General features: G+C 36.2%; 1 protein-coding gene across 2 annotated transcripts; it reads left to right on the top strand.

Moving 5' to 3' along the window:
- Positions 1–744: 744 nt before the first annotated feature.
- On the top strand, positions 745–16,401 carry LOC128228236 (glycine receptor subunit alpha-2-like). 2 transcript variants are annotated; one of them, XM_052939412.1, is made up of 10 exons: positions 745–872; positions 6,087–6,221; positions 6,853–6,917; positions 8,915–8,982; positions 11,273–11,502; positions 12,572–12,654; positions 12,931–13,062; positions 13,944–14,281; positions 15,868–15,909; positions 16,113–16,401. In XM_052939412.1, exons 2-10 carry the CDS (start codon positions 6,133–6,135, stop codon positions 16,248–16,250), a joined length of 1,185 nt encoding a protein of 394 aa, XP_052795372.1. In that variant the 5' UTR covers positions 745–872; positions 6,087–6,132; the 3' UTR covers positions 16,251–16,401. The 2 variants fall into 2 exon arrangements, with proteins under 2 accessions (XP_052795372.1, XP_052795373.1); XM_052939413.1 differs by having other exon boundaries at positions 792–958.
- The last annotated feature ends 823 nt before the right edge of the window (positions 16,402–17,224 follow it).

Here is a 17,224-nt window from a genome sequence, read left to right as displayed (position 1 = left end):
CTTCAAATGGCACTACAAAAACATTTTACCCTCCATTCAAGAAATAATTCTGCACTCTCCTCAGAACCATTTAAAGACCGATTTGACTATTTACATAATCACACACACACGCACGCACGCACGCACGCACGCACACACGCACGCACACACACACACATATATATATATGCATGCATCAAGCATGAAAGAGTTCCAGCGAAAAAACACAACATTTTAACTTTATTTTGTTAAACTTAGATGGGAGAATTTTTATACCATAGCCGCTCGAGTAAGATAGATTCATCCCAGCTCTCGCGCAGGGTGTTCTGGTGAAACTCGGTAAACCTCGTTTCCGCAAAACACCCTACGCTCGGGTCGGGATGAACCTATCTTACACTCTCGGCCATGGACGATACGTAAACTCTTCAATGTGTTCAGGCAAATTGTTTGTGAGATAACTTACATAATCCCTGTACGATTCGAATACAATTTGTTTTATATAATGACGAGCGACAGGTTTTATATAACATTCTTTTCACTTGTAACAAATAACACAACAGAAAAACCTTCTTTACCTACAGTGATTATGAGCCGAATACCACAAACTGACAAAGCGATGTCATTTCCCGCGCTACATGCATTGCAGATATGTACAGCTCGAACTTTTTAGAACATAACATATGGCATAGACTCTGGAAAGAATTAAGGATTATATCAATAGTGCATGTTGTCGTATAAATGTCATATGTAATTTTCTCTTTTAGATATTTTCTTATATTTCAGCCATCCAACAATCCGTCTATATGTGAATGTTGCGTGGTTGCAGAGGAATAGGTTATCACATTATATTACAGCCGGACATATAATTTACATAACTGAATCCGATCGTTATGGTAAGATCAGGAAGTTTTGTTTGTTATGTGATTTTAAGTGGGGACACTTTGTATCTTTATTTCACTGGGATTAGTGATCGTTACCGGTGAGTTGATTTAACCGTTTATTTTATTCATTTTTTTTTCATTTTATAATACAATTTCTGTAGTTTCTGTTTTTATTTATGGATGTGTCGTAAATCGTTATTGTAGACGAATCATTATCAGGAGTGGATCAAGGATTTGGCTTTCAAATATGTTGGCACGGGTGTTTGGGGTGAGAGTAACCGATGATCTTTGACATATTCTGAGGCGCACTTGAGCTTCGTTGGAGGCCACCAAACAGGACAAGTGGGTTTTCTTTAGGTACTCAGGGCAATACCAAACTCCAATTGATTCGAGCTAACGAGCATGATTGATATGCTATTGAAGATATTTAAAGTGACACTCTTATTCAAAATCAATACATACACATGTATAACAAACATGAAATTTGAGTGATAAACCGTTAACTACTTGCTAAATAATGCGTTTATGAAAATCTTAATTACTGATAACAAGATAGTAGCTGTGTATTTAATAGCTGAAAGCGCAAAGATATTAAATGATTGGTGAGTGCGAAAAGATTTAGGGCCATCTACTGTCGTCTCATAAGGTAGAAATACCGTGTTTAATGCACATTGCTTTCAAACCAAACTCAATTTCCTTCATGAGGACTATTGCTTTCGACATTGATTCATCCTTTTCAGTATATTAAAACAATTGTATTAATTGTGGCTAATCTTATTTGGGAGTAGAGTGCATCTTTAAAGTTGTTTATGTATGATCGTTATTTTGTTGCGTTGCGCCTGTTTATAACCATTTGAACCTTGATATTTCTACCTTTAAGACCCTTCCAAAATGCAAAACTGGGTGGGGGAGGCCAAAATTTAAAGCGTATTTATATAATATCGGGATTAAAACACTTTTGCATTTTTTTCGGGAAAGTCTGTCAACAAAATGACTACGTTTTGTGGCAAAATGCCCAAGACTAATAAATCAGGTTATCTTGGGTATTCTTGATGATATCTTTTCAAATAAGAAAAATATTCAATATTTAATGAAAAACAGTCATATAAATTTATTTCCGTGTTACATAATGCAAAAATCTTTTTAAAAAATAGCTGCAATCACCACACAGCCTCAAGAGTCATTGTTGGTTCGGTAGTACTCAACAATTCGACACAATACATATTGATTTTGTACAAAGATATTTCCGGAAGAAAAATGCAAAAGCTTTTTTGATTTCAAAATCTGATAAAATCATATTTCATAATTTTACCCAACCTCTTAATACAGCTACACATGTTGCAAAGGATATATTTTTTATGAACCTCAAAACTAAATAAAAGATTTAAACGTGTAATGTTTCTGTCCTTCAAGCGACGTTTGCACAGTGAAAGGCCCTTAAAAAGCTCATAGATACAATTGTGGCTCCGCTAGTTACGGTTTTATTACTTCTACTGCTTTCACCATCGATAAATTGTTATTTTTTGTTTCATTTCTTTCATATTATTTCAGACAAAGCATACATCAATGCTCAAGTTCAAATCTTCCTCATTCCTATATAAACGCATGGTAAACCCACAATATCAAATATCTGCTTAACCTTAAATTTCCTTATTATAAATTAATCTTAAAGGCGCATAGTTAAGGTTGATGCAAAATATTTGTTTTTATTTATTTGAAAGCATAACCGTGTTTTACTCATTTGACTTCAACGAAAATGCATACAATTAAGGTACAGATAAAAATCGTATATGGGGACGTAGCTACTGATTAACAAAAATGCAGCAAACTATAGTGTGGGCCTTTAATGGAATATTTTTTTAAGCTTAGCGGGTGCATTTCGGCTCTAGTCAGACCTCAGGTACTATTATAATTTATACTAATAATATACTTAGCGAAACTAATTTTCATTTTTCAGTAAGTTGATTTTTCCAAAAAGGTGTATTTTAATTAAGTTTATATTGGTAAGATACATAATTTTATTAAAGGGGTTGTACTCCGTATGATATAGCGAAAAAAGAAGAAAATTGTCGAAAACTGACACAAACTTGGCATCGATGTGTACAATGCATTGAAACTTACTAACTGAAGTACCACATAGTTTACAATTTATTTAAGTTTAGCAGTTATTTCGTATTTTTCCATTAAAAAAGATTACTGGGTATGTCTACCAGGTAGAATTCATTCCTTATGTATGACTAGCTAGTCGGTGTTATCACGTGGTATTACCGAGGTAGGTCCATAGCTTAATTATGTGACCTGACAAGAGTAAGCCGTCGTAGCTCAGTGGATACGACGCTGGACTACAATTTTGGCGACATGGGTTCAAACCCGGTCTCCGAGACAATTTTTTTTTTACATTTTGGTACTTTCTTTTACAATTATGATATCAAAGCGTAACACATTCTATTAGATAATTATCTTGAGATTCGTTACAGAAAAAAACTTCAAACATCATAACATATTATCAATGAGGGTGTAACCATATAGTTAAATGGTTTTTAGGCAGACTTTTATAACCGAATATCGGAAATCGCATCGGCAGATCGACAAAACATTTTTTACCTTTGGCGAATTAGTGCACGCACCGGCGTATCAACCCCAGCGTGGTTAGAACTGTAACTGAAATTGAGCTGTAATGAATTTTCAATCCATGCAATGCGGTTAATATAGTTCGAAAAAACTGCGTTTTGCGTAATATAACGAAAATGAAATTGAACAAATAGCGATTATTTTTATATCGGCGCAATATCAAATGCAGAATCCGCAAATAGATTCAAATTGAACGCGTACTGAATCAAATAAATGCCGGCATGTATTATATACCTTTGTTTAGATTTTGCGTCGGCCGAGGACCGATAATACATGGCAGTTATGAATAGAATGTGGGCCATCGCATTCGGACAGGTTTATTCCCCGGAAAAAAAAAACTCGGTGAAGTTGTTTAAAATCGGGCAAAAATGGATCGTTTTATGATGCAATTATATGCTATAATAAGGCGTAAAATATCAATAAATTAAGTTTTAAATGAAATTAAAATACTAGTTCTTCATTTGATCCTACAATCAGATTTTTTTTGTGGTTGGAGTTCATTCAGAAGAATATTATTTATGTTTGAAATTGCCTAAATCGGCTATAACTTGACAAAAATAATATTAAGAAAACAATTTGGGCATTAATGCATGTTTCATAATGCTACGACAGTTAATAACACACAAAATGCTTATTTATTTTATTGCAATTTGACCTATTAGATAGAATCTGTAATGGTACCAGTGGGTTTTGCAAGACATGCAATATACGTTTTCTATCTGTTCGTAGAGCTGAATTATTAATGTATGAAAAGCCATAACTTGCTTAATTACACAAACACGGAAGTGAAACCTAATATATTTACAACCTATCCGAAATAAAGGCAAGGCAAACAAATGTAGTCTAGTATAATAGTGTAATAATCAAAATCCAAGTAAACAAATAAAAATGACGCATATATGCTGGCCTGGGAATACATTGTGCAAAGTCAAAAGCCACAATCTACCTGGAACCCCACATTAAGAAGACGCGTATATTCTGGCCTGGGTTGACAGTGTGCGAAGTCAATACGCACAATTTACCTGGAACCCCACATTAAGAATACGCATATATGCTGGCCTGGGTAGACAATGTTTAAAGTCAATACGCACAGTCTAACAGGAACCCCACATTAAGAAGACGCATATATGCTGGCTTGGGTAGACAGTGTGCGAAGTCAATACGCACAATCTACATGGAACCCCTCATTAAGAAGACGCGTATTTGCTGGCCTGGGTAGACAATGTATAAAGTCAATACGCACAATCTACCAGCAACCCCACATTAAGAAGACGCATATATGCTGGCCTGGGTAGACATTGTGCAAAGTCAATACGCACAATCGACCTGGAACCCCTCATTAAGAAGACGCGTATTTGCTGGCCTGGGTAGACAATGTACAAAGTCAATACGCACAATCGATCTGGAACCCCTCATTAAGAAGACGCATATATGCTGGCCTGGGTAGACAATGTACAAAGTCAATACGCAAAATCTACCAGGAACCCCACATTAAGAGGACGCGTATATGCTGGCCTGGGTAGACATTGTGCAAAGCCAATACGCACAGTCTAACAGGAACCCCACATTAAGAAGACGCATATATTCTGGCCTTGGTAGACAGTGTGCAAAGTCAATACGCCTAATCTACTTGGAACCCCACATTAAGAAGACGCATATATTCTGGCCTGGGTAGACATTGTGCAAAGTCAATACGCACAATCTACCTGGTACCCCACATTAAGAAGACGTGTGTATGCTGGCCTGGGTAGACAGCGTGCGAAGTCAATACGCAAAATCTACTTGGAACCCCACATTAAGAAGACGCGTATATGCTGGTCTGGGTAGACAATGTGCGAAGTCAATACGCACAATTTACCAGGAACCCCGCATTAAGAAGACGCGTATTTGCTGGCCTGGGTAGACATTGTGCAAAGTCAATACGCACAATCGACCTGGAACACCACATTAAGAAGATGCGTATATGCTGGTCTGGGCAGACAGTGTGCGAAGTCAATACGCACAATCTACTTGGAACCCCACATTAAGAAGACGCGTATATTCTGGCCTGGGTAGACATTGTGCGAAGTCAATACGCACAATCTACTTGGAACCCCACATTAAGAAGACGCATATATGCTGGCCTGGGTAGACAGTGTGCGAAGTCAATACGCACAATCGACCAGGAACCACACATTAAGAAGACGCATATATGCTGGCCTGGGTAGACAATGTTCAAAGTCAATACGCACAATCGACCAGGAACCCCACATTAAGAAGACGCATATATGCTGGCCTGGGTAGACAGTGTGCAAAGTCAATTACGCACAATCTACCAGGAACCCATCATTAGGAATTCGAATGCTTTCTAAAAGATAAGGTCTGATAAGGGTGGGTGGAGATTGTTCATTGACAAGTAGGATAGGTGTAATACTTTCAAATCTTCTCGCAAATGGCTTCAGCGGCAATCAAGTTTTGATTCTATGCAGTACCTTGTACGCTGCAGCCAAGTTCAGGCGTGTCTTCTCAAGTGCAAACGTCTAAAATAATGATAGGTAGAAAGCTGAAACCGCTTGCCAGAATGATTCTATTTAATGTTTTACATCTTGACTTCAGATCTGTTTTAAGTGCAGTTTAAACGCGTGACAGTCACGAAGAAATCATGCGTGTGAACAAAGCCATGCCCTGGGCGCTTGTGATTGGGATGACGTTTTTGTCTACGATGGGAAGCGCACAGTCTAACGTTACCAGGTACAAGCTATTACTAGACAGACACACAGAAATTGTTATTGTCTTTAACATGATATATATGGAGAGCTTCCTTTGGACGTTATAAATGATAATATTCTTAAACTATTAAAGTAAAGAGCAGATTGAGTCCACTGATGAAAAATATATCTTTGCAACAAACACTATGACTGTCTAATGCACCAGTCAATTGTAACCACGCCCTCCCAGGTCCGGGGAATAGCGGGGACTTTGACCTACGGTCCAGCAAATCCCCGCCCTGCGGATACGAACAGATGGTAAAATCCCCGACAAATGCCCCCGCACCACAACTTTTTTGTCTTGGAATGAGCCAACTTTTGCGAAAATCCATGGAAACCAATTATAAAAAAACTGCTGACAAAAATCAGATCGCAGATTTTTATGGGTATGTTCAAAAATTGATGTTTTATGCATTTTTCTTAAACCGTTAGTAACCATTAATTTTCAAACGGAAATATAAAAATCTCCGATCTGATTTTTTGTGAGCAACCTTATATCATTGGTTTGCAGATATTTATGCAAAAATTTGCCCTTTCCAAGACAAAAAGTAAAAATAGTTGTTAAAATGATCAATCTGTGCGAGTGCAGCTTTAATAAACCATTTGATTTTCAGAAAACAACTTATCAACGATCTCCTTGAGGACTATGACGCGAACGTTATACCCGATCTGGACTCAGGTAACCACATTCGGCACTCCTCGGTCATTTTCTATCGAAAACGACCTCGGATGTATGCCGACACATCAGTAGAAGTATTTTGTAAAGTTTTAGATAATAGTATTAACTTATTGTAGTGTTGTTTTAACGTGTGCGTTGTATATCTCAGTTTAATTTATTGCCAGTGAATAAATAATTAAGATTCTCAAGCGTAAAGTCATTAAGTTTAACTGCTATATTAAAATTACTACGAGGTGTACATGTAGTGTACTTCAATTTAAAGATTTATACCATTGTAAACCGTCTACATACATCCTAGGTTGTTTTCGATGGAAATTGACCGAAGAGTTCCAAATAAAGTTCATTCATTGGGCTGGTGTTTAGAACTTTGTTTATGTTTACAACGTGATTAACGACATCGTTGTTAAACGATATCTTTTAAGTATGTTCTCAAATATATAAAGCTGCACTCTAACAGATTTACCATTTTTACAACTTTTTTATTTTTTTCTTGGAAAGAGCATTTTTTTTGTAAATATCTGCAAACCAATGATATAAGATTGCTGAATAAAAAATCAGATTGTACATGTTCATATTTCCGTTCGAAAATTAATGCAGTCTTATATAACTGGTTTCCATGGATTTTCTCAAAACATTGGCTCGTTCCAAGACAAAATATAAAAAAGATGTCAAAACGTTCAATCTGTGAGATTGCAGCTTAAAATGAAAAAGTATAGCTGAAAAACCTCTCTTTTATATAGTTAGAAATACTGCAGATCAAAATGTAAATGTATAAATTTATATCAATTTCCATGATTGTTAAATACACGGTCTAACACGTATTTATTGAAAAATCTTTCAAGTGGTTTTATGAAAGCAGTTAATCCAATTGTGTACGTTGTGCAACGATATATGTTTACTTCCAGGGGCGTAGCTAGGGCCTTCGTATAACAAATCGTTTGGGAGAAAAACACAAAAACTTTTTTTTTAAATGTATGTAACTATGAAGTTATATAAAAAAATATAATGATTATAAAATAACCACACAAGTTGAAGGTTATTCAAATGCATTTCAAATAACAAAAGTGATGCCTGATATTCTATATTTATTATTTCGGTATTACCATGTCACTTTCTTTTCAAATACATGTATACAAAATATGACACGAGCATCGGACGACAACAGTAAATGTAAACCAGGAAAACAAACACAGTCCACATTAACATGAAATTAATAGAGATAAGCTTCGTAAAATAGATTTGACACTACAGAAAGCTCATGCCATTTTTTTAATCAAACAATAAGTCATAGCCAGTTATTTTAATCAATTTAGTCATAAGCTCGAAGGGTTTAGTGTGATATATTGTGATTGTCCGTCGTCCGTCGTTATCCGTCATCTGTCTGTCGTCAATATTCTCCTATAACACCTTCTCCTCATTAACAACTTGTACAATTTCAACCAAACTTCACATGAATGTTTCTTTGGGATAACTCCACACTCCTTCAATACAACTTGTTACTTGCAAAACTCTGGTTAAAAAAGTGTTGTATTATAGTTTTACGGGGTTTGGGCGGGCTGGCATTTTGGATGGTGGCGTCCAGTATGTTGTCCAATCAATAACTTTATAACCATTTGTCCAATTTGGTGAGCGATATAGGGTCATCTTGGGGCTCTTGTTTATTTCATTATTTTGAATATTGTTTAATCAAAGTGTGCATAACACGTGGGTACAACGTCAGGTGTTAACGGAATTGTGGTGTGTATTTCGGACATCTTTAATGCCCCTGGATCGACAGCAAAGACCACTAGACCACGGATCCGCGCCCGAAGTAGGCATAACACCGTGTACAGCCATTTTCTACACGGTCAACTTGCATTAACTTGTGTTGCATTGAAAATGTGGGTAAAAGTCGATGTAGTTTTTTTGTTTAACACAGGCCGTTTAAACCACGTGACATGTGCATCGTCTAATATTCAAGAACCATAAGTAACCGTGGCTTGATTCTTTTGTTTCAGATTACCCGACAAATGTTACTGTTCAGTTATCGATCCACAACATGCACTCGATCAGCGAGACCACAATGGTATATATATATATATATGTGCTTATTGTTACCCTCCATCAGCGAGAAAACCATGGTATATGTATGTGCTTATTGTCACCCTCCATCGGCGAGACCACTATGGTCTATGTATTTAAAGTGCTTATGTTACCCTCACTCGGCGAGACCACTATGGTCTATGTATTTAAAGTGCTTATGTTACCCTCCATCGACGAAACCACTAAGGTCTATGTATTTAAAGTGCTTATGTTACCCTCACTCGGCGTATTTAAATTGCTTATGTTACCCTCAATCGGTGAGACAACTAAGGTTTGTGTATTTAAAAGGCTAATGTTACCCTCAATCGGCGATACCACTAAGGTTTATGTATTTAAAGTGCTTATGTTACCCTCAATCGGCGATACCACTAAGGTTTATGTATTTAAAGTGCTTATGTTACCCTCAATCGGTGAGCCCACTAAGGTTTATGTATTTAAAGTGCTTATGTTACCCTCAATCGGTGAGCCCACTAAGGTTTATGTATTTAAAGTGCTTATGTTACCCTCAATCGGCGATACCACTAAGGTTTATGTATTTAAAGTGCTTATGTTACCCTCACTCGGCGTATTTAAATTGCTTATGTTACCCTCAATCGGTGAGACAACTAAGGTTTGTGTATTTAAAAGGCTAATGTTACCCTCAATCGGCGATACCACTAAGGTTTATGTATTTAAAGTGCTTATGTTACCCTCAATCGGTGAGCCCACTAAGGTTTATGTATTTAAAGTGCTTATGTTACCCTCAATCGGCGAGAACACTTAGGTTTATGTATTTAAAGTGCTTATGTTACCCTCAATCGGTGAGCCCACTAAGGTTTATGTATTTAAAGTGCTTATGTTACCCTCAATCGGTGAGCCCACTAAGGTTTATGTATTTAAAGTGCTTATGTTACCCTCAATCGGCGATACCACTAAGGTTTATGTATTTAAAGTGCTTATGTTACCCTCAATCGGCGAGACCACTAAGGTGTATGTATATAAAGTGCTTATGTTACCCTCAATCGGCGAGAACACTTAGGTTTATGTATTTAAAGTGCTTATGTTACCCTCAATCGGCGTACCACTATGGTCTATGTATTTAAAGTGCTTATTGTTACCCTCCATTGGCGAGAACACTAAGGTCTATGTATTTAAAGTGGTTATTGTTACCCTCCATCGACGAGACCACTAAGGTTTATGTATTTAAAGTGCTTATTGTTACCCTCAATCGTCGAGACCACCAAGGTTTATGTATTTAAAGTGCTTATTGTTACCCTCCATCGACGAGACCACTAAGGTTTATGTATTTAAAGTGCTTATTGTTACCCTCCATCGTCGAGATCACCAAGGTTTATGTATTAAAAGTGCTTATTGTTACCCTCCATCGTCGAGACCACTAAGGTTTATGTATTTAAAGTGCTTATTGTTACCCTCCATCGTCGAGATCACCAAGGTTTATGTATTTAAAGTGCTTATTGTTACCCTCCATCGTCGAGATCACCAAGGTTTATGTATTTAAAGTGCTTATTGTTACCCTCCATCGTCGAGACCACCAAGGTTTATGTATTTAAAGTGCTTATTGTTACCCTCCATCGTCGAGACCACTAAGGTTTATGTATTTAAAGTGGTTATTGTTACCCTCCATCGTCGAGACCACTAAGGTTTATGTATTTAAAGTGGTTATTGTTACCTTCCATCGTCGAGACCACTAAGGTTTATGTATTTAAAGTGGTTATTGTTACCCTCCATCGTCGAAATCACTAAGGTTTATGTATTTAAAGTGCTTATTGTTACCCTCCATCGTCGAGACCACTAAGGTTTATGTATTTAAAGTGGTTATTGTTACCCTCCATCGACGAGACCACTAAGGTTTATGTATTTAAAGTGCTTATTGTTACCTTCCATCGTCGAGATCACCAAGGTTTATGTATTTAAAGTGGTTATTGTTACCCTCCATCGACGAGACCACTAAGGTTTATGTATTTAAAGTGCTTATTGTTACCCTCCATCGTCGAGACCACCAAGGTCTTTATCTTTAAAATGCTTATTGCTACCTTCCATCGACGAAACCACTAGCTGTAAATCTTTCAGAACTCACCAGTCATTTAATATTTGTGCGGTTTCAGCTATTAATCACCCGGTTACAATTGTGTTATCAGTAGTTAGTAGTTTCCATAAATGCATTATAAATTTAGAAAGTAGTTAAGAGTTATCTTTCAAACTTTATGTTTGTTATACATGTGTATGAATTGATCATAAATACGAGGGTCACTTAAAACCTTTCCATGCTTCAGGAGTATTCAGTTGACGCATTACTCCGAACTTGGTGGCGAGATCATAGGCTCGATTTTACCTCTATAAAAACAAACTTCACGTCTGTGGAGCTCGACACTAAACTGATGGACCGCATTTGGCAGCCCGATATCTATTTCAAAAATGAAAAAAGAGGTCTTGTCCACACCATCACAACTACAAATAAACTGATGCACATAAACATGAATGGGACAGTTGTGTTAAGCATAAGGTAAGCTGAAATGTGTGGGACAAGGGGCCTATTATGTAAAATGAATTAAAGTTAACAACGTTGTTAATGCGTTGTTTACTTTTTAATCTCAAATGTTCTGGAAGGTTCATATATGCACGTATGATCTGCAGTATTTCTAACAAGAGATTATAATTTATTTGAGCTGTATTTGTTTCATTCAAACACATGAGCGCAATACAGACCATTCACCTTTAAAGGGACTGTGTCACAGATTTGCACCGAAAATATTTTTTTCTCTAACGAATCTCAGGACAAAAATGTAAAAAAAAATGTGTCGGAGACCGGGTTCGAACCCTCGTCGCCAAAATTGAAGTCCAGCGTCTTACTCACTGAGCTTCAAAGGCTTATACAAATCGGGTGAAATAATTAAGCTATATACCTTCCTCGGTAATATCACGTGATTACACCGACTTGCCAATCACGCATAAGGAATTAATTCTACCTGGTAGACATACCCAGTAATCTTTTTTAATGAAAAAATACGAAATAACTGCTAAACTTAAATAAATTGTAAACTATGTGGTACTTCGGTTAGTAATTTTCAATGCATTGTAAACATCGATGCCAAGTTTATGTCAGTTTTCGACAAAAAATTTTTCGCTATTTTATCATACGTGAGACAGTCCCTTTAATAATAACAATGATCTTGTTATAAGCGTTGTTAACAAATTTCTGAGCAATCAGTTATGAGTGCTTTAAAAGAGGAACAGTTAAGCATAAAATTAAATGTAAAAGAACTGGAAACAGAATGTTTATTGAAAAACAGGATTAAAACCCTAAAATGTTTTGTCCTGTAGAATTCAGCTGCAGCATCAGGGCTCATGGGTTTCTAGTTTGATATTGTATTCAATAAAAAATCTGGAAACATAATGTTTATTGAAAAACAGAATTGAAACCATCTTGTAACGGAATGCTTATTGAAAAACAGGATTGAAACCCTAAACTAGAATACAGCTGCAGCTTCAAGGTTCATGGGTTTCTAGATTGGTATTGTATTAGGCTTTACTAACAGAAAGCTTTCTTACGATATTTATGTTCATCTTGATAGGCTTACAGTGGCATTGAGCTGCTCGATGAATCTGCAATACTACCCATTCGACTCACAAACCTGTCCGCTCTACTTAGGGAGCTGTAAGTTAATTAGTATATTTATCTTGCCAAAACTACAAAAAAACTATATTACAGAAAGTCGCATCAATCATTGTTTTCACTGAGTTTACCTTGCGCTCATCTCACAGATAAAATACTCTAGGAATAAAAGAGTACGAAACAGAGATTTATTTCGTTTATTGTTTGATTTACCATATTTTATAGCCCTGTGTTTAAATAAAAAAGTCACTTTGAAACTTTGAGGTAAGGATATCTTTTCAAAACATTGTTATTCAAGTTTCATTGCATCGTTTTCAGTCGGCTATACGGATGCTAATATCAATTTGGATTGGCGCAAGCAAGATCCTGTTCATATTAAAGAAAATGAGATGCCAAAATTTGACCTTCGTTCCGAGGTTGAACTTCAAGACTACATTTCACAAGCCATAAGTACTCCTTGTTCTTCGCTTATCCATTTTTGTTTGTCAACAAACAAGGCTTTATGTATGTTGCGTGGTGTCTCTCAGGGTCGAGGGGTGGTATACAATACCAGTCTTTATTATTTGAAAACGGTGTAGCTAATCGGATTGCTCGATATAAATAACTGATCTATACGGTGAATTGGGTCAATGATGGATGACCATAAGATTAACTTAAGTTGCATAATGAGTACCACCCAAAACCTGATCAATGTACCTCTTATCAAGGAATGAATTGCGGAATTGATGTAATTGTCGGGGTATGAATGCAGTTGGTTAGATTAAAATGCGTGGTGTTACCAGACCAACTGCGTTCATATCCCCAATAATGTCATGAATCACGCAATTCATTCCTTACAATTATACCAAAGGTTCATTATTTCTTCTCAAAATTGTTAAAAGAAAACCTCACAGTATTTCTTTCCTGTAAATAGAACGTCCCGACCGTAACTGGAAACATTTTTTTTACGTAACAATATCGCGGGGAAATATTCAATAACTTCAAAACAATTTTTGACGTGGAATGACAACAATACATTTACCAAATCTTGAGCTAACACTTCTCAACATGTTGGTTAAAGTTTTTCGATGCCTGCTGGCACAAACAAGAAGATAAACACAATTCAATAGATATTAAAACGCGTAGATTCGCGATCCGAAAATATCCGAAGAAGCTGTGTACATCGGAATATTCGTAATTACAGAAAGGCCGTTAATTTAAGGAATGGAAAAAAGGTGAAAATGTTCTAGGTTATCTAACATGCTGGCTTATTGGCTTGTCCTTGTATTTTACATTGTATGATCGATATTTTAATATATTGCTTATTGTCTTTATATTCATTGTTTTACCAGCTGGTTCGTTTTCAACGCTTCGCGTAGACTTCTTTCTGGACAGACAAATCGGATTTTTTTGGCTTCAAATATTCATCCCAAGTCTTCTTCTGGTCGTGCTGTCCTGGGTCTCGTTCTGGGTGGATCCGAAGGCCGTACCAGCACGTGTCTCTCTCGGCGTCACGTGCGTACTCACCCTGACAACCCAGAGTTCCGGAACGCGCCAGCTACTTCCGCCGGTGTCGTATGTCAAGGCCATTGACGTCTGGATGTTCGTATGCCTTGTGTTCGTGTTTGCTGCACTTCTTGAGTTTGCGTACGTTAACGTCCTGGGGAGAGCCAAAGAGGGAACAGAAACGGTAAGGCCTTATAAATACATTTGGTTTGGATTAAAGATGCACTCTTATTCCCACATCAGATTTACCACAATTAATACTATTGTTTTAATATTCCAAAAAGGATGAATAAATGTCGAAACAATGGTTCTTATGAAGGATACTGACTTTAATTTGATAAAAAAATGTGCATAAAAGACGGTATTTCTACATTTTGAGACTTAAAGTAGATCACAGAAAATATTTTAGCATTCACTAATTATTCAATATTTTTACGTTTTCAGCTATTGAATACACGGTTACAATCTTGCTATCATTAATTAATATTTTCCATAAATGCATTATTAATAGTAAGTAGTTAAAGGTTTATCAGTCAAATTGATCTTTGTTATACATGTGAATGTATTGATTTTGAATAAGAGTGTCACTTTAACTGACCCTACCTACGAAATAGGTGCCGACCCTACTGTTTTGAAAGTCAGCTATTAAAAAAAATGAAGAAAAAAATAAGTGTGTGTGTTTTAATATGCAATAAAAATCATGTTTTTTTTCTTCAGAATATTACATTTAACACCCTTTTCCAATGGTGATAATAACGTTCTACATAAAGCCTAATACAAAAATAAAAATAAAAGCCTACCTACCCTATCTGTTTTTGAAAAGGATGGAACCCTTACCAAACCATTTTTTTTTCTAAATTGGATAAACCCTAAAACAGTGTTCTATGCATCGGAATTTCACAGGACTCCATTTTAGCATACTATTTTTTTCTAAATTCAATTACACTTTCTTCCTGTTTATAAAGAAAACACAATTTAAAAAAAAATAACATAAGTTAATCTAAATATGTATATACAAAGCTCGTGTGAATATAACTAAAAAATGATGTATGAGAATAAATATTACAAGTGAATACATTATGTTCACTACTTAAGGAATGAATTACGGTATTGATGTCATTATCGGGGTATGAACGCAGTTGGGCAGGTTAAGTATGTAGAGTCCGAAGGTACAGTTCAGTGTCAATTTTCTTGCATATTTAATCACAGTTTTTGAATGGAATGATCTCCTGCTTTGGTGTCGTATGACCTGTACAATTTTGTCACATTTATGACCCTAAAGTATTTATTGTTTCTTCAGATGTATTAAAGGGATCATCTCCTACCAAAGGTCTATCAAAATGCACCAGTCAGTTGTAACCACGCCCCTCCCCCCACAGGTCCGAGGGAAAAGCAGGGCCTTTGACTTTCGGTCCAGCCCATCCCGGGTAAAATCCCCGCCCTGTGGGAACAATCAGCTGGTAAAAAAAGCCAATTTTCCCGGCAACCCAGGTTGGGCTCATACCCCTCTATTTTTGGCGCTGCGGGGTAACATGGATGGTAAAAACACGCCCCCCCCCAATCCCCGGTATACCCCCCCAGTACCAGGGGAAGGGGCGTGGTTACAATTGTCTGGCGCATAACATAACTATGATAACTGCTGCTTAACAATGTCAGGAAATCTTGAAAGGCGTGAATATCTGTTTTACAGGTCATATGACACCAAAGTAAGGTGTCATTCCTTTCAAACTACAGTGTATTTAATTAGATGAAATAAACATTTCATTACAGGAAGAAAACGAAACTGAGAGCAAGTGCTGTACAAGATATAAGGTATATGTAAAGTTATATAATATGTCATAAAATGGATCTTCATACTTGTTTACAAATAAGGGGATTATATTTTCTTTACTCAGATTGTTCTGTTAAACGTCCTGTCTTCAAATAGTAATGCAATTCTTGTTAGTTTCCAAAGTGTTACTTTTTTCGAATATGGGTATATTTAAATGCACATATATATGTATATATATTTGCAGGCAGTATGTTTTAAGGTCTTTGCCGAAGCTGGCGAGGCGAGAGCGAAGAAAGTGGACATAATCTCGCGTGCACTATTCCCGGGAGTGTTTTGCATCTTTCTCTCAGTGTTCTTCTTGGCTTGCGGACTCGCTTCCTAAACTATTGCTAAGAGTTTATAAAATCCCGGTTTTACAGACTTTTGTCTGATATTTCTTGAATTTGTAGTAACATATTCTGATTTTTTTTTCCTTTTCAATCCCATTTAAGTTATAAAATATCATCAATGTATTAATAAAGCTATATAATCAACTCATTTGTGTACAATCAACTTGTATGTCCATGCACCTCCTTCCGGCCCCTTCACATTCGGAATACCTCGGCAATCTTCCATCGAACACAACCTCTCATGTATGTATGTCGGTACATTTGCAGAAGTAGTGTGTACAATTTTAAATAATAGTATGAATTAATTTAAGTGTTTAACGTGTATTTTGTATTACTATGTTTAAATTGATTGCCAGTGAAGTGTATCATTGCATAAATAATTAAGATTCCCAGAGTAAAGGTAAAATGAAATAAGGCACTGCCTTAGACGGGCTCTAGGTATGTTATCAACTGCAGAAACTGCTCATGCAGTACATTTTTTCTTAGGTAAACAAGTGTCAAAGGCAAAATTCATTTTATATGACATACTATGACTTTGACTGCACCAATTAGATTATTAAGGTGCATAACAAATAAGGTTAAGGCAATGCAAAGCAAATTTAATATTTTAATGTTTGAAAAAACTCATAATAACAAACACAAGTATATTAATTTACTTAATACTGAATATCATACAAGCATTTACAGTACAAATAAATGATTCCTACTTTAAACATAAGAAGGTAAACGAAACAGATTGAGTTTACATAAAACTAATTATTACAGTTATCTGACAATTAACCTGTACTAAACTATTTTAATATGAAAAACAGCATTTTGTATAATTTAGATTTTTAAGGTTCTGCAAATAACCTGGAAAAATGGTTTGACCACCTCAGCAGTTTGAAATGAATATAAATTCCCTGTAGTTGATGTTGATAGCACCATTCCATCATTGAATATAACGATGTATGCAGAAAGTATGAAA

The sequence above is a fragment of the Mya arenaria genome, chromosome 3 (genome assembly GCF_026914265.1).
Source record: "Mya arenaria isolate MELC-2E11 chromosome 3, ASM2691426v1".
NCBI classification, from domain to species: Eukaryota; Metazoa; Mollusca; class Bivalvia; order Myida; family Myidae; genus Mya; species Mya arenaria.
Note: the sequence above shows the minus strand (reverse complement) of the source record. Positions and strands in the feature narration are given on the sequence as shown.

What these genes read in the sequence shown, in the direction of transcription:
- LOC128228236 (XM_052939412.1), top strand. Translation starts at nt 6,133, where the DNA reads ATGCGTGTGAACAAAGCCATGCCCTGGGCGCTTGTGATTGGGATGACG. An exon ending in CGATCAGCGAGACCACAATG is followed by an intron (nt 8,983 to 11,272) that starts GTATATATATAT and finishes TCCATGCTTCAG; the next exon opens with GAGTATTCAGTTGACGCATT. An exon ending in CTACATTTCACAAGCCATAA is followed by an intron (nt 13,063 to 13,943) that starts GTACTCCTTGTT and finishes TTGTTTTACCAG; the next exon opens with CTGGTTCGTTTTCAACGCTT.